The sequence below is a fragment of the Sphaerodactylus townsendi genome, linkage group LG04 (genome assembly GCF_021028975.2).
Source record: "Sphaerodactylus townsendi isolate TG3544 linkage group LG04, MPM_Stown_v2.3, whole genome shotgun sequence".
NCBI classification, from domain to species: Eukaryota; Metazoa; Chordata; class Lepidosauria; order Squamata; family Sphaerodactylidae; genus Sphaerodactylus; species Sphaerodactylus townsendi.
Genome location: NC_059428.1, coordinates 151,485,368 through 151,511,744, shown reverse-complemented (window position 1 = coordinate 151,511,744; position 26,377 = coordinate 151,485,368). Strand labels below are relative to the sequence as shown.

The 26,377-nt window shown below is 49.5% G+C and overlaps 1 protein-coding gene across 1 annotated transcript; it reads left to right on the top strand.

Annotated features, from left to right (window-relative positions):
• The first annotated feature begins 342 nt into the window (after positions 1-342).
• Positions 343-26,377, top strand: FSCN1 (fascin actin-bundling protein 1). Its single transcript, XM_048494170.1, has 9 exons — positions 343-495; positions 825-1,644; positions 1,742-1,884; positions 2,724-2,925; positions 3,290-3,363; positions 19,338-19,494; positions 21,264-21,385; positions 22,324-22,491; positions 23,313-26,377. The coding sequence occupies exons 2-9, from the start codon at positions 869-871 to the stop codon at positions 23,513-23,515; spliced, it is 1,845 nt and encodes a 614-aa protein (XP_048350127.1). The 5' UTR covers positions 343-495; positions 825-868; the 3' UTR covers positions 23,516-26,377.

Genomic DNA, 26,377 nt, shown 5'->3' with positions numbered 1-26,377 from the left:
TTCAAAGATGCTCAAGCCAAGGAACGGGTGGGGCTGCTGTCTGCACCTCTGAAAGGGAAGATTCTCATGTCAATTGGATTTCTTTCCCAAATTCCAGTGCCCCAAAGGTGCGATTGTGGAGATTCCAGGACCACCCGAATTCACAGCAAGCAAAAAAGATGGTTTTCTACAGGAAGGAGGGAAAGTCTTGCATTCTGGGTGAAAGATGGGGGTGGTAGAGACCCCCCCTTTTCTTCCGCTCCCTCAACCCCGCCTCCTTTCTGCCTCTCTGGTCTCTGCCTAGTTTCTCAATTGGAGGCGGGGTTGCGTGTGTGTATCCCCCCCCCCCCATTATAAAGCCCAACCCTGACATCATTCCGCTCTCCAGATAGGCTGCAGCTGGGTTTTGTGAAGCGGGCTTTGTGGAGAGGCTGCGAGGGGGGGAAGAGAAGGGGGAGAGAAAGAAACGGCAGCCGAGGAGCCAGGCCAGGGAACAAAGCCGGAGCTAAGAGAAAGGTAATATTCTTTTTTGCTGTGTGCGGAAACCGAGGCAGCCCTTCATGCGAGGAGGGAGCCCCAAGGCGGCTGGGGAGAGCGTGAAGCTAATTGGTTCTCTTGTCAATTTCACTGCCTTTTCGTGTCAATTTCATTGCCTCCCGGTGCTTATTGTTAGAGCTTATTGTTTTCATCATTATTATCAGTGCTTGATATTATTGTGAGTCTTATTGTTATTAGTGCTTGTTAATCTTGTTGTTAGTGCTTATTACTCTTCTTATCCTGGCTCATTCTCCTTCATCGTTGCCCTCATCATCACGGTCCGTGTTCCTTTCTCCTTCCCTGCCTAGCCTCGCCTCGCCGGCCCCCCCCCCCAGCCGCCAGCACCCCCACCATGACGGCCAACGGCACGGCGGCACCGCTGCAGATCCAATTCGGCCTGATCAACTGCGGCAACAAGTACCTGACAGCCGAGGCTTTCGGCTTCAAGCTCAACGCCTCAGCACCCAGCCTGAAGAAGAAGCAGATCTGGACGCTGGAGCAGGACGGCGATGACTCAGGCGTGGTCTTCCTGCGCAGCCACCTGGGCCGCTACCTGGCGGCCGACCAGGATGGCCAGGTGCGCTGCGAGGCAGAGGCACCGGCGGCCGAGTGCCGCTTCTGCATTGTGGCGCATGACGATGGCCGCTGGTCACTGCAGTCCGAGGTGCACCGGCGTTTCTTTGGTGGCACCGAGGACCGATTGTCATGCTTCGCGCAGAGTGTCTCACCGGCTGAGAAGTGGAGCGTGCACTTGGCCATGCACCCGCAGGTGACCCTCTTCAGCCTGGCCCGCAAGCGCTACGCCCGCCGCAGCCCTGCCGCCGACGAGCTGGCCGTGGACCGTGATGTGCCCTGGGGTGTGGATGCACTGGTCACCCTCCTCTTCCACCAGCAGCGCTACTGCCTGCAGACCTGCGACCACCGCTTCCTGCGCCATGATGGCCACCTGGTTGAACGGCCCGAGCCCGGCACAGGCTACACGCTCGACTTCCGTGGCGGACGCGTGGCCTTCCGCGACTGCCAGGGCCGCTACCTCACCCCCTCAGGTCCCAGTGGCACCCTCAAGGCCGGCCGCAGTGCCAAGGTGGCCAAGGATGAGCTCTTCGTCCTCGAGCAGAGCTGCCCCCGGTAGAATCCTGCAGCGCCGCCCGCGGTAGGAAGCGTCTCACCATCCGGCAAAGGTGAGCACACTAGAACAAAAAGAAAGAAACGAAGCTACGAGCAGACGAAACGAGCAGGCGAGCGAGCGATGGAGTGCCGCGGAGTTGATCTGCTCCGCTTGTGGGCCGCCCTTCCCCAACACGCCCCAGGTGGTTGGCAATTATGCCACCTTTTACATGATGGCACTGGACCACAGGGGGCCACCCCGTAACTATTCCCAATGATGTACCATTCTCAGCAATGCACTGCCTTTGTGTCAAGAGCCACCAGTTTTCTGCTGGAAGGGAAGGAGGCTGGTCCTCCTCTCTCTCCCCACCTGAGTCAGGGCTGCAGGGCTGACCTTGGCACAGGGCCAGGAGACCACTGGGACCTTCAGGAAGGGAAAGGGAAGGAGCAACGGGGTACCTGCTGCAGGCAGGTGTGTTCAACCTGGAGAGGGGAATGGTGTTATCTGGGGAGCATGTTATCCCCCAGAGGGAATAGGTGGTGCAAGAGGTCACATTGCATGGTGCTGTCAGTTTAAGATGGTTTTACTGTCAGGTGCCCTAAGGCTGCTGGAGAAAGGCAGCCTGAAAGTCGAACAAATCAAAGGGAAAGCCAGATATGGGGAAACCTGTAGCTGCCCTGGGCAGAAGGGGCCCCCACAGTTCCCACGGCAGCCTCTGCTTTGCTCTCCCCAAGTTGCTGATTCACAAGGGCATCGTTTTGCTGGCTCATCCTCCTCCACAAAGGGGGTCTTACTGTAGAGGCGTTGGTGCGTCAGACATGGTACCTGAGCCGCCTTTTGATGGAAAGGTGCTCAAGGGGTGTGGGGTTTTTTTTTTTGCAAAAAAAGCCCTCCCCTATTGAAATAGAAAGATAAAAACTGGGGGGGCTGCTGGGGGAGGAAGGGCTCTCCGTCTTGCACAATAAATGGGGTGGGGTAGAGAAAAGCAAGGTTCCGCTGCGTGGACAAGCCTCTGTTATCCTTTTCCTGTCTGTCGCTACAGAACAGAAAGAGCTGGGGCAGATTTGAGTTTTTTGTCAGATCCGTGTTTTGTCCGAAGGGGACAGAATGGGAGATGATTTCCTGAAATGCTCTGAATATGGGCTGGCCGGCATCGTGGGGGCATCCTGCAACCCCATGCAAGGGCAGCAATGGCTCCAGCAGCTTTCTCCTCACCAGCTCTCCTCTTCCCTCCTTTTTGGCATTCTCTCCTTTATTCCCAGGCAGAGCTTTCCTCCAGCACCCCAAATGACAGGCACGAGGTATCCCCTCCCTTTAAACACCCCCCTCCCCACACACACACACAGTGTGCTCTGGTGGTGTGGAAGTTTGCTGGTGCCTTTGTGTCAAGAGCCACCAGTTTTCTGCAGGAAGAAAAAGGAGACTCGTTCCTTCTCTTTCTCTCCCCATCTGAGCAAGACTGCATAGATGACCTTGGCGCAGGCCAGGAGATGGGGGAGATGGCCCCCTTCCCTCCTCTCTCTCTCTCTCTCTCTCTCTCTCTCTCTCTCTCTCTCTCTCTCTCTCTCTCTCTCTCTCTCTCTCTCTCTCTCTCTCTCGTCTTTCCCTGCCGTCTTTCCCTGCCGCCTCCCCTCACCCAGCCATGCTGCCCCCCTCCCCCTCCAGGCCCTGCCCCTTCCTGCACTCTGCCGTGGCTACCTGCTGTGGGGGCAGCAGCCCCTCCAATCGCTTGCTGCCAGGTCTGCCCCTCCTCCCACCTCACTTCAATCATTGCCAGAATAAGCCCCCTGCATCCCAGAGGCCTTGTGGCATGGCTGGATTTGGCTGAAGCCTTAAACAATAAGGGGCGCCCTTATCTTCTGCAAGACAACCTCCAATCACTTTTTGCCTAATCTCTCGCACCCGCAGAGAAGCAAATGAGCTTCTGTTCCACTCCTCTTTCTGCTGACGCTGTTCTATGGGGCATCTTTTGCTGACATCTAGGTTTTGTTTCTCATTAAAGCACCAACTTTCCCATTTTTAAATTCATACTGGACCTGATGTTTGCACAGGGGGGTGAGGTCTGCCTCTATCCATCCAAACCTTTAAATAACCTGCCATAATGAAAAGGGTTCCCTCCCCCGCCCAAGGGCGGATTCCGCATGGGCCAAAAGCAGCAGTGAGAAACGGTGTGAAAATGGTGTAAAAGGGTTTATACTGTTTTCACACCGCTGTTTTTGGCCCTTGCGGAATCAGCCTAGGAATCCTTTTGTGTTTTAAGACAAAAAACAAAATAATCTTAATGCCTCAGTTCTAAATTTGGGATAGGCATTTACCTTACCGCTCCTAGGGTTCCCCACCCCCCTCCCCCTTTTTTGCTTCTGGCTAAGGATCTAACTTGACGGAAAGGTAGAATCCAGACCCAAGCCTACAAACTGGATCTTTTAAATTATGTAAATAAATGTGCTGACTCAGCAGGAGATCAAAGAGGGTCAGTTCAGCCCAGCAAAGCCATTTTATCACAGCTCGGATTCCTCCTTTATGTAATAAAAAACAGGCACAGCTGATTAACTCCTTGGATCCCACCCCCTGGGTAAAGATTTACAGAATCTCATCAGCCAGTCTGCCTTGATCCTGAGATCGTTTCTCTTAGCTTCTTCCTAGCTGGGGATGAGCCTACCACTGCATGCATTACATCCTTGGGATTTTTATCCTGCCTTTCCTCCGAGGGCTGGACATGATCCCCAACCCCCCAACCCCCATTATTCCTCTGTATGTATGACTGTGCTTTAAAAAAACAAAAACTACAAGGCATTTCAGGCGATCCAGACTCTGAGCTAGGCTTTGCAGTCTGAATTAAAGCGTGCCCGCTGAGATGAGATGCAGCATTTTCCTGGGTTTTGCATGATTCATCCTGGTTCGCAGGGCGGAGGCAGGAGAGACGGAGCATGTGGCAGCCACATAGCGCAACTGCTAGAAATTTCATGCAGTCCCTACCACGCCTGCAGAATTATCCAAAGCCCAGGCATATGTGCTCGGCTATTTTTACCGTGCCTAGAACTGGCTTTGGTTTGTTTGTTTTTTTAAAGCGTTAGCGAAGATATGGGTGGTTTTCCCCCTTCCAAATATTCCGCACCAAGTATTCTGTTCCGTGCTTCTTTTTTTTACGCTCGTGCAGAAATTTCAGCACAGGGGGATGGGTGTCATGGATCCGTCCGCCCCTTGGTCTGCTTGTTCAGCTGCAGTGTGCAAGAAAAGTCCAGACCTAGCACAGCTCTGCAAATGGATTTGAAATGAAAATCTGAGTTTAGTGGCTGACTTCTAGCTGTGGTGGGAGAAATGTGACCTAAATTAGAGTTGATACAAAGGGAGCATTTCTTCTGTTGGCTGATTCAGCAGAACGTTAGATCTCCTTTCTTCTCTCCCCCCATCTTTGGGAGTCAGAATGCAGCTCTTGGGTCGACTTTGTGTGGGCACAAAAAGCCCTTTGGGGATCTTTGGGCATGCAGTCAGGCCAGCTGCAAAAACTGCAGGGCTACAGATCTGAGTAACCGTGATCATTAAGTTTTCCAGTGTTGTTAAGGGTGCTATTTTCTGAGCTGTGGGATACACGTGCGAAGTTCCGCCAGTTGGGGAATCTGAAATGAGGCGTGGCCAAATAACTCACCATTTCTGCAAACTTGTTAGATGCTACTTGTCAAGTCATTTTACCTGGGCTTCTGTCCTGCCCTGTCTTGCAAGATGGGGAGAATGCAGATCTGCCTCACCAGGCTCTGGTAAGCTGAGAGAGTGGCTCAACTTGGATATTGGGTCAAGCCCAGACTGTTGTTGGAAATCTAATGTCAACATACATGTAAGCTCACAAGGGCAATTTGGCTTAGAGCCGCTGGTCAGTTTCTGCTGAGCTGCTGTGGCTTCTTACCAGACCAAAAGTCACAGGCACCAGTAGGCACCAGTGGATTGTCACTCTAGACCACAGTTGGCACAAACTGTGGCTCGTTCTGGTTTCTGATAGGCTAGCTGATTGCAGTCCAGAGTAAATCAAGACGGACATCAGAGTAAACTGTAGTGTGGTTTTCTTCACTGTGATGTCTGAATTAAACCAATTCCAGTGCTCTGGATCCTTCCATGTGACACACGGTGTCCCTTGGACCTGTGGTTCTCTCCTTACAATCTGAGATGCGCCACGTCCAGAATTCCGTAATGGTATATAGGCCCCAGCAAAGTTGTTCCTTTGCTGGGCACTGCTTTGACTGCCCCTGATCTTCTCTAGCAAAGTACTGTACGCTGGCTGCATACAGAACCAATAAATGACAATGAATGAAATGTTGCCAACTTCAAATGGAGGAAGAGAGGTCTGTGTTCGGCCACCTTTGGAGGAAGGGCTGAATCCAGTTAGGTTGCTAAGTAGGCCTGGTGTACCCTTTTAGTGGGAGGCTTCCCAGAACATCCTTCCCCATTCACAGGAGCTGCTCCAGAGGGGTGTGGCCTTGAAAAGGATATCAGCTGAATTTAAAGATGAGGCTGTAACTTGGTGATAAGAACAGGAGCTTTGCAGAAAGGTTGCCGGTTCAGCTTGCAGAAAGTCTGCAAAAGGCTTTTTGAGTCCCCGTCTAGGGGAAAACCCCAGAAACAGTTATTTGAGAGACATACCTGGACGAGAAGGATTGGAGTGTGCGCAACACTTCATCTCTCTGCATAATATGTAACTGGACATAAGGACAAGGGGGCAGGGGTGGTGTTGGTTGTTCTGAAGATCTGGGCAAGCATCCGGGAGAGGGGCCTTGGACTCACTGCCACCGCAGGGCCGTGCAAATAGAGAACCTGCCCTGAGCTAAGTCACCTGCTGGAGCTTCAGATAGGATGGGATTGCTCTTCTTCCAAGGAGCCAGCGTGGTGTAGTGGTTAAGAGAAGGTGCACTCTAATCTGTAGTACCAGGTTTGGTCCCCCGCTCTGCCACTTGAATTGTAGAGGCTTATCTGGGGAACCAGATTAGCTTGTGCACTCCCACTCATGCCAGCTAGGTGACCTTGGGCTAGTCACAGTTCTTTGGAGCTCTCTCAGCCCCACCCACCTCACAGGGTGTTTGTTGTTGGGGGGGGGGAGGGAAAGGAGATTGTAAGCCCCTTTGAGTCTCCTTACAGGAGAGAAAGGGGGATTATAAATACAAATTCTTCTTCTTCGTCCTCCCCCACTCCTTGGGATGTGGGTAACCAGGACCCCTTCCAGTATGGGGTCCTGTGCAGCTGATCCTATTGGCTGAGGTTGCCCCTGTAAGGAGGGAGCGGGTGGCAGAGCCCTGAATAAACGGAGCAGCACTCCCCAGCGGCAGAGCATCTGGAAGCCCTTGAGAAGGCACCATGGGCTCGCCCAGTGCTTTGGTAAAGAAGGTCTGCATTGTGTGGCAGAAGAAGAGGAGGTTTTTGTGAGTGAGGGCGGCATTGTGAACATTCCGCAGCTTCCCTCCTTTGTTCCAGTCCTGCCCCCCCAAAAAAGCCTGTTAGTTCCAGCTCTAGCTGAGCCCAGGAGCTGCTACGCTGCTGTCTTGCATCTGTTGCAAGGAAAGACGCTTCTGCAGCTGAGTCACCCTCCCCTCTCCCAGGTCTTTCACAACGTGGGACTCCCGCCTGGACTCTTAACCACCCGCCCTTCGCGCTCTCTTGACAAGAGCAATTTGGGGCAGATGCTAAATATTAGCCTGGACGGGAGGGGGCTGGGAGCAAGGTTAGGAGAACAACGGCAGGATTGTGACTGCGGACCAGAGGCTGAGATGCTTTGAGGGGGAGGAGGCGGGGATAGAAGGCTCCGGTTTCAGTCCTTTGTTGCTCTGGAAATCCAGATGTGAGGAGGGGGGTTTACTCCCATTGCACTGAACGGCCGGGGCTTTCTCAGGGCTCCTTCACAGAGGCTTTTTTTAAAAAAGCAAGCTAGTAATCGACTTGCAGCTCAGGGCCAGGCCCTCCTCACCATCCCGCCAGCCCTGGTAAACAGCTTGGCATTTCTCCTCGCTCTGCTTGTGCCCTGGTCTTCCCACCCCCCCTGAAAAATGGGTGGTTCTCTTGTGTTATTCATACCAGTGAAGGTAATGCACTTTTTCTGCTAGAGCGGCATTTTCATTTCTGACTCAAGACTTGGTCCAGGGCTGAATCCTGATATTGTGAGTGGCCATGGGAGTTAGCGATCCCTGGCTTAGACTAAGCTCTCTGGGAGAAGAAGAGTTTGGATTTATATCCCCCCCTCCCTTTCTCTCCTGGAAGGAGACTCAAAGGGGGCTTACAATCTTTTTTCCCTTCCCCCACAACAAACACCCTGTGAGGTAGGTGGGGCTGAGAGAGCCCCAAAGAATTGTGACTAGCCCAAGGTCACCCAGCTGCATGTGATGGAGTGCACAAACTAATTTGGTTCACCAGATAAGCCTCCACAGCTCAGGCAGCAGAGCGGGGGAATCAAACCCGGTTCTCCAGGTTAGAACCTCTGCATATTCTCTTCCTGCCTGCTTCCCATCATGACATCTGGTTTGGAGGACATGCATCAACTCCCCTAGCTGGGATGCAGGGATTCAGGGCTCCCATGGACAGGGCCCTGAAGGTGTTGGCCCCTCAAGGGCCATTTGAACACTTATTCTGCCTTGCTCAGAAGCTTTTCCCAGTGGCCGATCTTTATGCTTAGCAGGGCCCTATGGGGAGAGTTATCCGTGGGTGGCACTACTTCAGCTCACTGAGCGGGGAAATCTTGGCCAAGACCACATAAAGAAGCGGGCCTCTCGAAAAACAGCGAATGGTAGATAGGGCTGCTTTCTCCCCGGTGAGCTGATCTTGTGCACGTATTCAGGGAGGTTTTCTTTCTTATGCAAGAGAACAGTTAACCCCCATGGTCCTTGGTACTCTCCAGCCAAGTTGTGGTCAAGTGACCCTGCTGTAAGCCAGCAATCCCTGCCCATTGTTGTTCTCCAGCCTTCCATTGTCTCACTTCCTTTCTTAAATACCTGCAAGGGCTATAAACGGTCTTCCTCTTGCCTTCCCACCCCGCCACTGATCTTTGCTCAATTGTGATGGGACTCCTGGATCTTCAGCCAGCCTCTCCTGTTTCCTCCTGCTGTGTTAAACATCTGTCCAGTGGCCTTGGGTTTCCTCTTCTTTTGCAGCTTCCTGAGATATAATGGGAAGCACCTAGGCTTGGAACAGACCGCTGACACTGCCTTGGGAGGTGGTCAGGAGGTGGCCTCTGGCAACTAGTCTGCAGGCTGGCCCATCATCCTGTTCCCTTCCTCTCTGCATGACACTTCCACATCAGTTCCCTTTGGGATTTTTTATTTTGCCCCTTCCAGAATGGGGGTGAGGGATACGTTTTTCCCTATAATATACTATAGTATGTTTTCCCCTGTAATACCCTGTTTCTCCGAATATAAGACATCCCCTGAAAATAAGATGTAATAAGAGGTTTTGCTGATGTGCGAAATATAAGGCATCCGCCGAAGTAAGACGTAGCAATTGGAAGCATGCCCGACGAACAGAACACAGTAAAATAAGACATCTCTGAAAATAAGACATAGCGCATCTTTGGGAGCAAAAATTAATATAAGACACTGTCTTATTTTTGGGGAAACACAGTATATGTCCCCTATAATATTTCCCTATAATATATGTCTTCCCCTATAATATAGTATATTATACTATATTATAATATAGCAGCAGTGGTGTAGTGGTTAAGAGCAGGTGTACTCTAATCTGGAGGAACCGGGTTTGATTCCCCGCTCTGCCACTTGAGCTATGGAGGCTTATCTGGGGAATTCAGATTAGCCTGTGCACTCCCACACATGCCAGCTGGATGACCTTGGGCTAGTCACAGTTCTTCTGAGCTCTCTCAGCCCCACGCACCTCACAGGGTGTTTGTTGTGGGAGAGGGGGAAAGGAAAGGAGTTTGTAAGCCTCTTTGAGTCTACTACAGGAGAGAAAGGGGGGATATAAATCTTCTTTTTCTTCTGTATGGGCAATATGATGAACTATAGAATACCAAAAGACTCTATGCCCATTGGCCAATCATAGTTATTACACACAAAACCACGCACAGGGTAAAAGCGCAAGGGCTCTATTCATACACAAAGGTGCAACAAAACATGTATGCAAATTACAAAGGCTGTACATACAGACAGCTGTTAATGTGCATCCTATTATTATAAGGCACACTCCTTTCTTAGGAATTTAAGTCCTATATGCACCACAGTTCATGAGAATATCTAAGTATGTGACAGTGTTCCAATTCAGCATCAAAATCCATGAATATTTCAGTGTGCTACAATATTCCAGCACAAAACCCTATTCGCGATAATATGGGGTTTTCACGTCTTTATCAGTGGTACTGGCTGTTCCTTTTTTCAGCTTGTTAGGAGTCAATGAGACTTTTTTTTCCTGATATTACCGTACATCTGCCAAGTCTCCTTACCAACAGAATAATCAGGCAATGTCTTCCCCCACAGTCTGATAGTCGAAATGGCTGAGCGGTTTCTGCGTAACAAGAGCAGAGAATCTCTTTTGTGACCCAGCAGAGCTGTTTTCTATTTGGCCAATCTTGCCCTGCAGTGAAATGGGAAAGTTCTGGGTCATTCTCTAGGATTTCTTCTCTTTCCACGAGGAAAATTCATTTTGTTCTGGACTGGGAGGTGAGCGTGAACACGGTAGTGGCCGAAGGAGGCCTTTCTCTTCTGGCTTGGGATCTCCTCTGCTTGCAGAAGAGGAGGAAGGTGACCCCCCCCCCCCCGATTTCCTACGGCTGCTGCAGGCAGGCTTTGCTTTCTGCTAAATGTATTCTGTGTGACGTGGGTGGGTGTCGGCGGTGGCATGCTGTGGTCTGGCTGCCCTGAATTAAGCCTGGAGATACTTTCAGCTGCTCGATTACCCTGAGGTTCATTCTTGCAGCTCAGAAATTGTGTGTGTGTGGTGCGAGGGCGCATAAAACTCCCCTGCCTCCAGAACTCTGGGCCTCTCATGGCAGAACATGGAGCTCTAATTCAGCCCAGACTTCTTGGAGGACTAGAATTTAGAAGAGAAGGGTGGGAAGGAGCCCCCTCCAATAATCTCCGTTCAACCCACCCTACAAATGTGCACTTGCGCAAATGGTGATGTTCAGCTTCCCAGTGCGAATGGCAAGTTTGCAAAGAATGCAGATGGGGGGTGGGAAGGGGGTGGTGGAGAACAACAACAAGCTGTGGCTTTGTCTTGAGCAGAGAGGACTGGGCCGCCTCCCATCTCTTCTATTTAGTAGCGAATCACGGCAGATGGTATCCGTCCACCGAGCATCTGCCCATCTGCCTCCGCCCCTTTAATTGGACCCTAGTAAGATGGAAGAGAGGAGAGGGGTGGGGTGGGGGGCTTTAGATGCATCCTTGTAGGTGGGAGAGGCAGAGGCAGAACTGTGGGGAGAGGGGAGTGTCCGTGGGTAACAGGATGAGGCCGCTGGGTAGCCTGAAATGCTGGAGAAGCTCCCGGACTGGCCGTAATTGGAAGTGGCAGTTGCTTGGAGAATCTCTCAGGTTGTGCGCTCTGCTTGGGGTAGGAGGAGCCATCCCCGGTTGGTAACGAAGCCTGACTGTTTGACAAACCCAGCAAGACGGGCGAGTTGGATTTGAAATCAATCATCTTGCTCAGTCCTCCTTTCGGCCTAGAAAGGTGTGTGCGTCCTATTTCCCCTTCCCTCCGCCTGGAGAGAGGCACGTCCTTCCAGGCTCAGACAGGATCTCTTAGGACCGCAGGCAGTTCCAGATGGAGAATGGAGCAGTGCGCAAGTTAACCAGGAAAAAAACCCACCTTGCCCTGTGCAGGCCAGAACATTCCCCGCTTGGGATGGGGGTAGGGGGGTCTTCTTAATATAACAAAGAAACCTTCTTTCTCTCCCTGTTTTTTTTTAAAGGAGGCAAACGTCCCTGAGGCGAAAAGACTGGCCGCCTCCTCAGGTTTCAGCACTTTTGCCAGATGGCCCGCCTCTCCCCCCCCCCTTCCTGTGGTGCAGGGGGGAGCTCTCCCAAGCGTGGCCCATTTCCAGTCTTGGGATGTGGTTTCCTCTGTTGCTCGGGGGTCAGGCAGGTAGTGATGAGGCGGAACGGATGAGGTAGCGGCTGATTCGCACCTACACCCCTCGTCCGCCGAGAGAAGGCCCTCTCTGCACACTCACCCAGGTGCACATTGTCTGAGGGCTCTGGGGTGGAAGAGAGGCTTTTTCTAGAGGTGTTCCAATGTACAAGAAGAAGAATTTGGATTTATATTCCCCCCCTTCCCTCCGTAAAGGAGACTCAAAGGGGCTTATGATCTCCTTTCCCTCCCCTCACAACAAACACCCTGTAAGGTGGGTGGGGCTGAGAGCGCTCCAAAGAACTGTGACTAGCCAAAGTCACCCAGCTGGCATATGTTGGAGCACACAAGCTAATCTGGTTCATCAGATAAGCCTCCACAGCTCCAGTGGCAGAGCAGGGAACTGGTGATCCATCTGCGCAGTTTTCCCCTTAAACCGTTCTCTCCAAGCGCTAGAAAGGTCTCATATCTTTCTAAGCTCTTCTGCCTTCTCGCTTAACAAATCTGAATTCTAACATCACTTCCGGCTTTGTTTTTTTTTTATTGTCTCGTCATCCTTTGAGCCAAATTTGTTCATTGTTTTCTAGATGGTGCTTAGGTTGACATGTGCCAGACATGTCTCCCCAGACACATTTCCAATCTTTTCTGGCCCCAGTGGAGTACAGAGGTGCAGCTGCACGGAGGCTTCCCCTTGAGAGGCATCTCACAGCACATCTGCAGCTGAGTGTCCTTGAACAATTAATTTGCCTTGCATGGCTGCCAAAGAGCTGTCACAGCTCCTCCACTAAGAGTTTCCTCTAGAATTGGATTAGGCGGCCAAAAAAGTTCCTAGAAGTATGCATGGGGACTATATTCTAGAAAGGCTCTTTCAAACGGGGGGTGCTTCCTAGATTCATAGAATCATAAGAGTTGGAAGAGGCCCCAAGGGCCATCCAGTCCAACCCCCTGCAAGGCAGGAACACACAAGCAAAGCACTCCTGACAGATGGCCATCCAGCCTCTCTTTAAAAACCTCCAAAGTAGGAGATCTCATTCCCTCCACACATTCCATTCTCACCAGACACAGTGTGTAACACACTTCCCTCTGTGATACCCCTCTGAAGATGCGGGCCACAGATGCAGGCGAAACGTTAGGAACAAGATCTACCAGACGACAGCCACACAGCCCGGAAAACCCACAACAACCAGTTGAATCCGGCCGTGAAAGCCTTTGACAATACTCAGAATTATCAGTCTGTCTTGCTGACTGTTGTCGGGGCAGTTGCTGATCACATGGTGTGGATAGCAGTGCCCAAAAGGGCCAATCTTCCCACAGAACGTCACCCAGCCCCTTCTTGTTGAAATCCACAAAGGCGTTCTTCTTCCTCTTCTGTTTCATCTCACTGGTTTATCACTGTTCTCCTCTTTAATTACCACTCATTATGTGGATCGCAGAAGGGAAGTCATCTGACTTCTCTCTCAAGGCTCTGCCTGACCTTGACATAGCTGGTAATTACAGCTTGACAAGGCTGGGATCTGCAGAGGGCTCTGGGGGTTATCCAGCTCCTGGGAAGACAGGCTGGTGAAATGAAAGGCGGAGTAGTTGGCTTTCAGGAAAACCTCACTGCCGAGAGATGGAGGCTGTGGGGATATAGCGAAAAGAACCGAACCCTGAGCATCGTCTCCCTCCCACCGACCAAGCACTTAATTTTTCTTCAGAGGACCTGGTTATCTCCAACATCTGTAGAGTAGCATCTGGACTTGATGGCCTTTGTGGTCTCTTCCAACTCTGTGATTCTACAGACACTGGGTTTGGCCTGCCAAAATGGGTTGGTATCCAAAGGCTTGAAAGCTCAATAGTTGATGGAGTGTTTTCACATGAGACTGAAGCGTAGAATCTGGGCGGCATGAGTAGAGAAAACGGTTCCATATTATAGCATGGTGCTCACATCGCAGAGGAGAAATTTTTGTACATTTGTACAAAAGGAGCCTTTTTGTACATTTGTACATCTGTACACCATTTTTGTACATTTTGCTACTTATTGAAAATGCTAGGGGGAAGAATTAGGACTAATAAAAGGAAACATTTCTCCACGCATGACGTGATTGGTGTTTGGAATATGCTGCCACAGGAGGTGGTGATGGCCGCTAACCTGGATAGCTTTAAAAGGGGCTTGGACAGATTGTTAGAGAAGTTGATCTATGGCTACCAATCTTGAGCCTTCTTGATCTGAGATTGCAAATGCCTTAGCAGACCAGGTGCTTGGGAGGAGCAGCAGCAGCAGCAGCAGCAGCAGGCCATTGCTTTCACATCCTGCCGGTGAGCTCCCAAAGGCATCTGGTGGGCCACTGCGAGTAGCAGAGTGTTGGACTAGATGAACTCTGGTCTGATTCAGCAGGCTCCTTCTTATGTTCTTATGTAGATACATGCACCACTGAAGATCACAATTTACAAAGATTGCAGAGCAAGATCTTAGCAGTTATGGGGGGGGGGGGCTTTAGAGACCCCCCCCCCCCACTTCTAGCTGAGTTTCTAAAAATACCGCTTGGCTGGAAGGCATTCATAACTGCTTTCCTGTTTGCTATGCATAAATCGGAAAGCTTAAAACTGCTGTCCAAAAAAGCAGTGGCAGGAAATCAGTCTCCTGTGCTCATGAAAAGGACGACAGAAGTCTGCTAGACCATGCGCTAAACTAGACCATGGCTTCTGCTGGTTTCTGATGTAACCACACGCTTAGTGCTACATTCTCTTACAGGAGAGTTTCTGGTGGGGTTGAGCACTGGAGCGAGAGGGGGGAGGGGGCAAGTAGAATCCTTTTGTTAGCCAAAGCAGTAGGAAGCCCCCACAAGCCACCAGTGTCTGTTTTTAGTATGATTTTGGTCCACCTCTGCAGTCTCAATGTTCATTGCTTCAAATTGCGGCTACATTGGAGTTCCAGCTGCATTCCTTTCTGATGAGCCCATGTAACCCAATTCCACATCTGGCATTTGGGGGGCTGGGGGCGGCACTGGAAAAACTCCTTGCCCGTCTTAGCGTCTTCCTCCTCTTCCCCTCCCTCAGAACCAAGCATCCAAGAATTATTTCCATGTTCTGTAAGCCACTGTTTCTCACACTTAAGTTGGAGGCACACTTCGTTCCCGCTGCCAGGAGCTTCTGGCACATGCAGTGGTTTCCCACCCTTGGAAGAGCTCATCTCTGTCTCAGCATGAGTCGCTGTTCAGTGTATAAGAAGAAGAGTTTGGATTCATATCTCCCCTTTCTCTCCTGTGTGGAGACTCAAAGGGGCTTACTATATCATTTCCCTTCCCCACACCCCACAACAAACACGCTGTGAGGTGGGTGGGGGCTGAAAGAGCTCCAAAGAACTGTGACTAGCCCAAGGTCACCCAGCTGGCATGTGTGTTGGAGTGCACATGCTAATCTGGTTCACCAGATAAGCCTTCACAGCTCAAGTGGCAGGGGAATCAAACCTGGTTCTCCAGATTAGAGTGCCCCTGCCCTTAAACACTACACTGGTTAAATCTGAAGGTTTCATAGTTTAACAGCACTCCCTCTTCTTGTGACCTGCAGATGGTCTGCCAAAGTGGGGTGACTTATGCCTTCATTGTGTTCTTGCATGGCAGGGGGTTGGACCTGATGGCCCTGGTGGTCTCTTCCAACTCTATGATTCTATGAGTCACCTCTGATGGATGCCACCCGAAGGCTCTGAAATGCTGAAGCCAAGCAGGTCAGAGACTCAGATGCAGAAGGGGAATGTGTTGCGTGTGGCATCTGGGACCTGTCGGCATTCTCTTCTCTGCTCCATCATGGGAAACAAGGGTGGCGATCCCCCCAGTTCCCAATGTGTTTCTGGCTAGCCCTTGTTCCCAAAAGAGCAGGCAGCTGGTTTGTGATGTTGAAGCAAGAATTTCATGGGAAGCTGAGATCTCTTCACACCTGTCTTCGTGCAGCTGCTTCGTTTCGGGTTGCCTTTCCCAGATCTCTCGCTGACACTTTTCTACTGCATTCCAGATTCTTTCTCCCTTCTGGACTCTGGGTGGGAAAGGAAGTTTTCATGCCCCCCCGCTCCCCTCTCTGGCTTCAGTGTAAGATTCCCACCTGGCAATTGGTAACTGTGATTCTTGGTATCACTGGGACAAGACGTCATGGGGCTTGCTTTAGCCAAAGGATTATTCAGGGGAGAATCTAGCAGTATTTTAATTAATAAAGGAAGAGCTGGAAAATTGGTCCCTAATGTCTAACAGCCTGTATAGCTGTTATCTGCCCAACAGTTTTGGCTTCCAGAGGAAGATGTGGTCTATGACCATCTGACAGGCAAAATAAAAGGGAAGGTTTTTTTTATTTCAGCTGTGTCAGGGGTGTATGTATGTGTTGCCACCTTTAACATTAGAGAAGTTTAATTTTTTGGGTTCTAGCTGTGCTGCATCAGTTGATGTTAGAAATGGGATGCTTCCTAAAAAATTCAGATGTTCCCTGGGAAATAAACCTGGGCAAACTGGTTCCAGACCTTAGCTCTGTTGGTTTGCAGTAGTACAGGTAAATTCTAGTCTGGTAGCATCTTAAGAGAGCAATAAGATTTTAGGGGCATACGCTTTCGAGAGTGAAAGGTATGAGTTGGAATAGAAATCTATTCAGAAGATAGGAGGGGTCTTGCAAATAAGGCACAATGCCTCTTGTAATCAGCTTGAGCAGAGAAGAAGAAGAAGAGTTGGATTTATATCCCCCCTTTCTCTCCTGGAAAGGGGCTTACAAACTCCTTTCCCTTCCCCACTCTCAACAAACACCTTGTGAGGTAGGTGGGGCTGAGAGATTTCCAAAGAACTGTAACTAGCCCAAGGTCACCCAGCTGGCATGTGTTGGAGAGCACAAGCTAATCTTGTTCCCCAGATAAGCCTCCACAGCTCAAGCGGCAGAGCAGGGAATCAAACCCAGTTCTCCAGATTAGAGTCCACCTGCTGTTAACCACTGCACCATGCTGACTGGGAAGAGGGGAAGCTCCTATTTTTTTGAGGTGGAGATGGGAGAACAAAGGCCAAAGTTGAGGGTACTAGAATAGTTCACACCTCACTAGCTGTTAAGTGCAACAACCATGTCCACTGTGTGTGTGTGGAACCTGAGAACTCCTCTTAGACAACCAACCAACAGACAAATTTGGGGATTTTCAAAATTGTTCTCTCCTGCCCTTCCATCCAGAGTTTGGGCCAACTAAAGATCAACCCCCCCCCCCCTACACACAAATGATCTGTGTTTGGTCAGGAATCTAGAGAAACTGGGGAGTCATAAAATTCCTATTTCCACTTGACAGGAAGATTTTTGCCAACTCTGGGATATCTGCATGCAGCCTGTGATATGTTTGTATTGGAGAAATGGTGGCTTGAATCTCTCTCCCCTCCCTATGATTATATGTTCAGTGGCAGCTGCCCTTCAGGACCCGCACGGCTCCTTTGTACAGGTAGCAGCCAAGATACTGTGTACAAGCCAAAACCTGTGGGTGACCTTTTTTGACCTTGTCAGAGCTGTGTTCGGATCATGCCTTAACTAACTGAGCAGTGATCTCTGTTAACTCACAAGAGGAGCCGAACCAGCTTCTTTTCTTCTCCTCCTGAACTCCCGCTTTCCTTCCCCTCCTCCAACTTTCTTGGCTGAACGAGCTAATACATTGAGGAATGCAGAAGTTCCACATCCCAGATGTGAATGAACCCCAACTGCAGAGACGAAATTGTAAAGCCAGTTCTTGGGAGGTGGGCAGATACATATGCACAGGATGGATAGGGGTGACCCCAAACAAAAAATTGCTGCCCCAGGCCTCGGAAAAATCTGATTGGGGTGGGCTGCAGCTACCAAACCAGGATCTGATCTTAACACTGGGCACTAAGCACCCTGCAGAACAGGAGAGCTCTTGCACCAGTGTAGGCGTGCCGAGGATCAGGCCCTCTTTCTTACCCCTTGCCACTGAGATCTTAAGCCACTGGCCTCACTTGAATTTGCCCTGTCCTTCCTGGTTCAAGGCCCAGTAACTTCCATGATAGGAAACGTCCAAACATTTAAGAACCATCTCTTCACTAGTACCAAATGGGATGTGTCTGAGAGCCAGCGTGGCGTAGTGGTTAAGAGCAGGTGCACTCTAATCTGGAGAACTGGGTTTGATTCCCCGCTCTGCCACTGGAGCTGTGGAGGCTTGTCTGGTGAACCAGATTAGCTTGTGCATCCCAACACGTGCCAGCTGGGTGACCTTGGGCTAGTCACAGTTCTTCGGAGCTCTCTCAGCCCCACCCACCTCACAGGGTGTTTGGTGGGGGTGGGAAGGAAAAGGAGATTGTGAGCCCCTTTGAGTCTCCTTCCAGAAGATAACGGGGGGATATAAATCCAAACTCTTCTTCTTCATCTACAGAGCAGCATTCTCCCATGAGAGCCTCACAGAAAAAGCTGGGCTTCCCCTGGAGTCCTTCCTATCTGTGCTAAATAGCTTCTAGATTCTAGAATCGACATCCTTGCCTTTGCTTCATGGTCGGGCAGCTTCTGTAACAAGAATCTTGAAACTATTTAGAGAGGAACTTGCCAAGCATGCGGGACACATGAGCTTCTTTTTTTTAAAAAAAAGCTTGGTTTTGGAGGCTGCATCTGTTGACTCAGCAGCTCTCCTAGAATGTTATCCAATGTGAGCAACTGTTTGGTCTAGCTGGCCGTCTTCGAGGATTCATTGTGCACAGATGGGGGGGGGGGGCGCCTCGGCCCTCCACAAAATTCTCAGCGACCCTGCTCAAGAATGTGCGCATTAACTTTAGAGGACTTTGCTTTTTTTAACCTTTATGGCTGTGAATTAGGGCTGTTCGACAGTGGAATCCACTCCCTTGGAGAGTGGTAGAGTCTCCTTCTTTGGAGGTTTTTTAACAGAGGCTGGATGGCCATCTGTCAGGAGTGCTTTGATTGCATGCCTGCATCGCAGAGGGTTGGACTTGATGGCCCTTGGAGGTCTCTTCCAACTCTAGGATTCTATTTGCTCCTTAACAAATTAGAACAAAATGTGTGTCCAATAATGCCTTACAGAGCAACAAAATTTTCCAGGGATAACCTTTTTTTGAGTAACAGCTCACTTTGTTGAAGTGAGCTTTCAACTCAAGAACATTTATACCATGGAAAATTGTGTTTGCTAGGCTACTGGATTTGGATATGGTTCTGCTACTGTCACACTAACAGAGCAACACACCTCAAACTAAACAAATTAGAAATGTGTCCTGTCAGTCCGCCCTAGGCCCAGCAGAATATTCTGCAAACACCCAAATAAAATTCATGGATGGATCTGGACAATGTGTTTCCTTTCTGTGAATCATACCTAGTCTTCTTGAAATTAGCATAGTGCCTTTCTTCCCTCATCACAGATGTTAATAATTCACCAGGTCTTACACATGTACTTTTGAGCCCATTGACAGCCTATGGCCCAGAATCTCTTCACCATGCAAATAATTAGACAGGCACATGGTCTAGTTGCCTGTGGTTGGGGTCTTCTGTGTTCCATGTCAATAAGTTAAGATGTTTGGGTCTAGAAATACTGGATTCTGTAGACCTGTGCATATGGCGTGCATAATTTTACCCTGCTTGCACACAGATGTGGAAGGAGCCGTGCGAAGGAACTTGCAAAACCAGACAGGGCTTCCTGACTATCTTTGTCCCACCTCTCTGTTCCCTACAGGGATGGACCTATCAGCCAATCAGGATGAGGAGAGCGATCAAGAAACCTTCCAACTGGAAATCAACAAAGATACCAAGAAATGCACCTTCAGGACCTATACGGGAAAATATTGGACCCTCACTTCAAACGGTGGGGTGCAGTCTACTGCCTCAACTAAGTGAGTTTCTGTAGTTTGGCTACCGAACTTATAAAACTATGTGTCTGTTTTTTAAAAACAGGCTGCACCAACCACATAAATGGCTGAACAAGTTAAAACTTTCGGTTTTCAGTATCAAGGCAATGTAAAAATAATCAATGAAGCAATTAAAAGTCACAAATCAGACATCAATACAGGGATCCCTGAAGTTGTGCTTGCAGCCACATGTCACCAGCAAACACCTCTTCTGGCGCCCGTCAGGTGTTTTTAGGAAGTGGGTGGAAGCAGGCAGGGCTTTTGTCCAGCAACGCTTCTGATTGACTACTGGAGATTTGATTGGCAGTGCAGACTTTGCATAATGTTGCTTTTGGCAGCTGCTGCCATCACAGCAAAGAGATTGTTAGGTTACTGAAGTTAAGCAGTGCCAATCGTTTTATGGCTGGCTCCGCCTCCTGTGGCAGCCATTTTTTGGCTGCACCTATCACACCATGTCAGAATTCCAAATGCAGCTGGAGATTTTACAAGGTTGGGGACCCGTGCACTGTTAACTGAGGAAATACGACCACAAAGGCATAGGGGGAAAATCCTTTCAGTGGATAGAAAGAAAATGCTTGAAATAGAAAACAAAAACTTCTTACTGTTTGCAGCATAAGCAGAATCCAGTTCTGGTCTCAATTCAAGGAGAGGCTTGGATCTTCTTCAGCCCACGGTGGTTCCGCACCTAGCGGCATAGCAGGAGATGGTTACTGCACGCGGCCTTCCATTTCCTCACTGGGCCTTTTCCTGTAGCAGTGTTCCTCTGGATTCCTGCCACTGGCTGGGAAGTCCTGTCCGGAGTAGGGGTCAGAGAGTGATTTGGATTTCTGTTGTAGGTGCTCACTGGATCGAAACCATATTTATGAAGATAGTTTCAGGGGGGTAGCTGTGTCGGTCTGCAGTAGAACATACAGATTTGAGTCCAGCAGCACCTTTAGGGACCAACAAGATTGGGGGGGGGGGGTTATAAACTTTTGAGAGTTAAGGGTCCCTTTCATTCCTTTGATGGGAGCTCTGGCTCTCGACAGTTCATACCCTGAAAATCTTGTCAGTCTCTTAGGTGCTCCTCGACTTGAAACAAACCGTCTCTTTGGGCTTCAGGGAACTGAAGTTCACGAAGTATTCAGAACTGCTCAGCAGCAGTATCTGTATTGTTAGAAAGTCATACAAAAATGGCAACCAGGTTGAAATTCAGTCTGGCATTTTTGAAAGAGTGTCTTCTGCTTGGAGCCTCTAGCACAGGGGTCTGCAACCTGTGGCTCTCCAGATGTTCATGGACTACAAATCCCATCAGCCCCTGCCAGCATGGCCAATTGGCCATGCTAGCAGGGGCTGCTGGGAATTGTAGTCCATGAACATCTGGAGAGCCACAGGTTGCAGACCCCTGCTCTAACCCACAGGTGTCAAATTCAGGCCCTTGAGGTGTTCGTGGACTACAGCTCCCATCAGCCCATTCCAGCAGGGCCAATTGGCCATGCTAGCAGGGGCTGCTGGGAATTGTAGTCCATGAACATCTGGAGGCCCTGAGTTTGACACCCATGCTAGCCCTGGGAACCCAGGCCCAGCTGCACAAAAAGAGAAGCACAAAGTGGATTGTGTAACTCCTTTTTCTGCTCCAGCACATGGAAAACTGCTTCCCTTGCTTCGGTTCAGCAGCCTGGGGAAAGTGTATGTGCAGCTCTCTCTACGATCCTACCCCCATCTTCTGAATGTCATAACTTTTTGCTGTTTTCACTCCCTGACTGCCACAGCAGGAATGCCAACTGTTACTTTGACATCGAATGGCACGACCGGCGTATCACCCTGAAAGCAGCAAACGGCAAATACGTCACAGCCAAGAAGAATGGGCAGCTTGCTGCCAGCGTGGAAATGCCCAGTAAGAACCTGCGGTGATGGTTGGTGGGGGAGGGGCATAACTTTATTTGATTGATTTGATTTCTCAGCCAAAGTTGGGCTCAGGGTAGCTAACATATATAGCTCAACAACAACAATAAACAATTAATGTAAATAATTAATAAGTAGAACATTTCATAAAAATTCCACCGACGGCGATTTAAAATAAAGTCATTTTGCCCACACAGAAATCCCAATTCCACTCACTCTTATAAAAATCTCATTTGGGCGAAAAAGGAGGGGGTATAACTTTTGGGACCAACACACATCACAAAAATGTTCATGTTGGCTTCAGTTGTACGCTCTGCAGAATATCTTGGTCTTACACGCTCCGTGAAATTGTTTGATATCCCACAAAACCTTGATGTCTGTCGGTAATGAGTTCCACCAAGTGGGAGCCAGAGCCGTAAAAGGCCCTGGTTCTCATGGAAACCAGCCGTATGGCCTTAGGGCCAGGGGATAGTTTTGCCAGAATGGCCAGAGAGTTTGCTTACTTGGAGTTTGCTTACTTATTTGGAGCTCCGGCTTGAAGCCTAAAATGCAGAGCAATTAATTCCTTTTCCTCCCTGCCAAGTCACTTACTGCAAGCCCAGTTGCTGTGCACTAGAGTTCACCAGATGCACTGTGCCATGTTAATTTCATTGCTCTCTAGTCATGCCGTCCAGTGTTATTGTTGGATGGATTATACTGGTCTCTGTCAATGTTGTAATCCGCCTTGAGTCTCAATGAGGAAGGCGGATGATAGACGACTATGTAAAACTAGCCTTGATGTTTAGCTTTGGGAGATAAAATAGCTGCCAGGCAGGTCTGAGCCCCTGAATTCCAAGTCATTTTAAAATGAAGCTCTAATGCGGGGTGGCGTGAATGCGCACGTACACTGCAAGCTCAGCGCAATGTCTTCTATTTTACCTAACTGAAAAGGTGAGACGGAGTCCTTCCTAATGAAACTGATCAACCGGCCAATCATCGTCCTCCGGGGAGAGCATGGCTTCATTGGCTGCCGAAAGGTGACTGGCACCTTGGATTCGAATCGCTCCTCCTATGATGTCTTTCACCTGGAATTCAACGATGGTGCCTACAATATCAAAGGCAAGTGCTTATTTTCGGCTATAGTCCACTCTGCCTCAAATCCAGGTCAGGTGAAATGCAGAACTGAGCATTCTAAGAACATCTACTTAAACAAAAAATCCGAACAGATTTACTCACTTTTAGGATTGCAGAGTATGTCCCCAAAGCCTGATTTCTGAGAAATCAAAGAAAGGACAGAGAAAGATTTCCAGGGGCTACCAGAGTTCCTTTCCTCTCCCGTTAACAGAAAATGTTAAGATTTGCAAAACTTGACTAATTGGGGAAATGCGCCTTCGCTTGCTTAATAGAAAGCTAGCAAAACTCTAGTCGGCACTGTTCAATATTTTGATTATGCGTGTGGTTTTATTTTTAGAGTGCAGAGTACGCAGACCCGGTTATCAAATAGCCACAGTGATAAACAAAATTCCCAGGGGTGCCCACTGAGAGCCAGCGTGGTGTGGTGGTTAAGAGCAGGTGGAGTCTAATCTGGAGAACCGGGTTTGATTCCCCACTCCTCCACATGAGCAGTGGACTCTTATCTGGTGAACCAGATGTGTTTCCGCACTCCTGCAGGGTGGCCTTTGGCTAGTCACAGTTCTTCGGAACTCTCTCAGCCCCACCTACCTCATAAGGTGTCTGTTGTGGGGAGAGGAAGGGAAAGGAGTTTGTAGGCCATCTTGAGTCTCCTTACAGGAGAGAAAGGCAGGGTATAAATCCAAACTCTTCTTCTTTTTCATTCCACAATTTGTGGTGGCTGCTGGCCTTGAGGCACGAGGGAGCCCATTCCACCATGTGCCCGTTTCGGTAGAGACGCTGACCTCCTTCTCTCCTCCTGCCGACAGATTCCACCGGGAAATACTGGATGGTTGGCAACGAGTCCTCCGTCACCAGCAGCAGCGACGTGCCTGTGGACTTCTTCTTCGAGTTCTGCGACTACAACAAGGTGGCCATCAAGGTGAACGACAAGTACCTGAAGGGCGACCACGCCGGGGTCCTCAAGGCTTCGGCCGACTCCATCGACTCCTCAACCCTTTGGGAGTATTAAGTGCACTTTAGCGTCCTCCCGACCTTTTCCTCCACCCCCTTCCCTTTCAGTTGCCAATTTCGGGTGTCTCTTTTTTATGTTCTGGTGTCTTTCTTTTTGTTTTTCCTTTTTTTAAAAGGGGGGGGTTAACTTCACACCAGCCTGCTGCTTCTCTCCTGCCGTAGAATCATTAGATGGGTCTTCTGTAAAACTGGAAAATAACCTGGGGGAAAAACTGATGGGCTCTCTCTATAGACTCTGGGGTTTCGGTTTGTAAAGGTTAGATACCAAACCCCCACTTTGTCTTGGCATCTCTGCAGGAACTTGATTTCTGGCATTCTTTAAAAAAAAAAAGGGAATGAAAACTGCCTCTGTGCCGTACACCAGTACCAGCCTCCTCTACTCCTACTCTGCATTTTTATACTATGCAGTGCCCCACCCATCAGAGGGGCATGAAGTCCACACTTGGGACACTTCTTAGGAAGTTGTCAGTTTTCAGTGTCTGCTGATTCTGCCACACGTGCAGGAAAAATGAAGAGTCCTGCTTCGACCAGATTCCTTTCTGGGGTAGTGTCTGTGGGGGTTGGATTACTTGTACCCCCCCCCCCCCCCGCCCACTTTGCTGGCTTTTGATGCTCAGTTAAACACCTTCTGTCTCTCTTCATGGCAGAGCAGATGGTGGTGAGGGTTTTTGCTGTCCTATGGAGTAGGTGGTGATAGAAAGTTGTTTGGTGGGGGAAATGGGGGCTAGAAACTTTATCCCCCCCCCCCCGCAAGAAAAAAACGTTTGTTCCAGGGAACTGCTTTTGGAGGACCAGAAGTTTGGAGGAGCTGAGGCTGTTCATCTCCTAGGAAATGGCTCTTGTTCACCTGTTGCTGTGAGCTCTTTCCCCCTCCCTCTTTATGCTTCTAAGTGCCCAAAGAGCCTCTTGGAGCGGCTCTTAAAAGTCCTGACAACTGCACTGAAGCTTTTCGACACTGCCTTACTGTTCCTGCCTTCCCAGAAGGTGCAAACAGTTAGACTCCTTCCTCCCTTTCCTCCTTTGGTTCGATATCGTAGAGGGAACTTGGCAACCTGAAGCCATCGCCGATTAGTATATCATAGACATCAAACTGCACGTTGTTGGCATCTTTCCTTCTTTCCCCTGTGGGGGTAAAAATCTCAGCTTCTCTCCTCTGCCGCTGCTAAAAAAAGGCGCCTTGTGCCAGAGGCATTAGAATTCAGTTTGGCCATTGAAGATTGTCTCGATTATTACGGAGAGACGCTGGCTTCATTCTGCCCTCTGTGGAAGTGACCTCATTTCTCGCTAGTTGGGCTCAGAAGTTCCCGTGTGCCTCCAAGAATGGCTGCATCTCAGATTTTTTGTGCTGGTGCGTGAGCTGAAACGGCTTTTGAGGAGGAGAGGACGAGCCCTAGGAAAGAGGTGGAAAGGGGTGGGTGGGTGAAATAAGCCATGCTCTGTGTTCAAATCCTCCTCTTCTTCCCCCTCGTGTTTGTTGTTTTTTTTTGATCATGCCCTGGCCAGTGGCTGAGAAGCGTTTTGCTAACCTCAGTTGACGGAACAGAAAGCTTTTTGAATTAGCAATGTTTGCACAGTAGTGTGTGTGCCCATTCACAGTGACGCAACTTCTTTCTAGAATTTCTCTCCGCTCGACCATGTTCGCGGGATTGTTGTATTTGTGGCCATCATTTTTCTGGCTTGCATTTCTCCTTTGCTGCCCCTCCCCGTCCACACATCAGTGGTCTTCTAGGAGGACTCTCAAAGCTGCTGTTAAGTACTTTTCACCCTGGCAGGTCACTGCATGATCTTACTCTTTGGTGGTGAAGCTTCTCAAAACAGATGACCAAAACAGTGTTGTTGTTTTTTCCAAGACCTACCTATATAAGCTCTTCCCAGAACTATCCTCCACTTGTAATTAGTTTGCAGTACCATATGATCCATGCGGACTTGTGTCGAGTGTGGCTTTAGTGTTCAGAATATCTGCAAAAAGTTGTGTGGATGTGTACTTACGAACACAAATGCACCCTCTTCTCCGAGGCCTTCTTGGGGGGTTATCTGCGTTCCCTTAAGCTGACTTTTGGTGACTTACCCGTCAGCAATCTCTTGCTCAACTTGCCTCCGTCTCAACATGCATTGTTGCGAGGGGAATTGCAGAGGAAAAAAAGGTGCTCTTATCATGAAGAACATATCACGAAGTCACTCCACCGCACCTTGCCTTGCGAAGCACAAAAATCATGCAAAACCCTGCTTGGGCCGCTGCCTCTGTAGAAGAGGAAGGGGCCCGTCCTTACAACTGCAGGAGGGAGGATTTAATGAATTTTTTAAAAAAAAAAACACCCCACTCTGCCATTTTAAGGGGGTTCACTCCGTTTGATGCTCGGTGCTAAGCTTTTGTAAGCGACTGGAATTATTTGCCTTTTGAGTAAAAGGTGAGCCGGTCTGGGGAAAACTGGAACATGGGGTTAACCTGGAACTTTGAGACGTTTGGAGGAGAGCGTTCTCTCAAAGGAAATACAGCTTTAGGAACAAAGATGGCTGCTGGAAGACCCGAGGGTCATGTGCTCGGTACACACTAGCCTTCACATCTCTCTCCCCCTCCCCTCTGGATCTCGCCCTCCCAGCTGCCATTTCGAATCATGTAACACGCCGGCTTCTCCCGTGTGGCAATTCAAGCCTCAGGTTCTCTACCCCCCCTTCTTCCTTGGCTGTTGTGGTTCTGCAAAGCATCTCACACTCTGGTATATTTTGTTTAACAGTTTTTTTTCCTGTTTTCGACATTCTTTTTTGTAAGTGCCATTTGTATAACAAACTTCAAATGGAGAGAGAAAAAGTGACAAAAGAATAAATAAAAAAAACCCTGCATTCAGATAAGAAACAAAAA

What these genes read in the sequence shown, in the direction of transcription:
- FSCN1 (XM_048494170.1), top strand. Translation starts at nt 869, where the DNA reads ATGACGGCCAACGGCACGGCGGCACCGCTGCAGATCCAATTCGGCCTG. An exon ending in CTCGAGCAGAGCTGCCCCCG is followed by an intron (nt 1,645 to 1,741) that starts GTAGAATCCTGC and finishes AGCTACGAGCAG; the next exon opens with ACGAAACGAGCAGGCGAGCG. An exon ending in GGACCACAGGGGGCCACCCC is followed by an intron (nt 1,885 to 2,723) that starts GTAACTATTCCC and finishes TTTTGTCCGAAG; the next exon opens with GGGACAGAATGGGAGATGAT.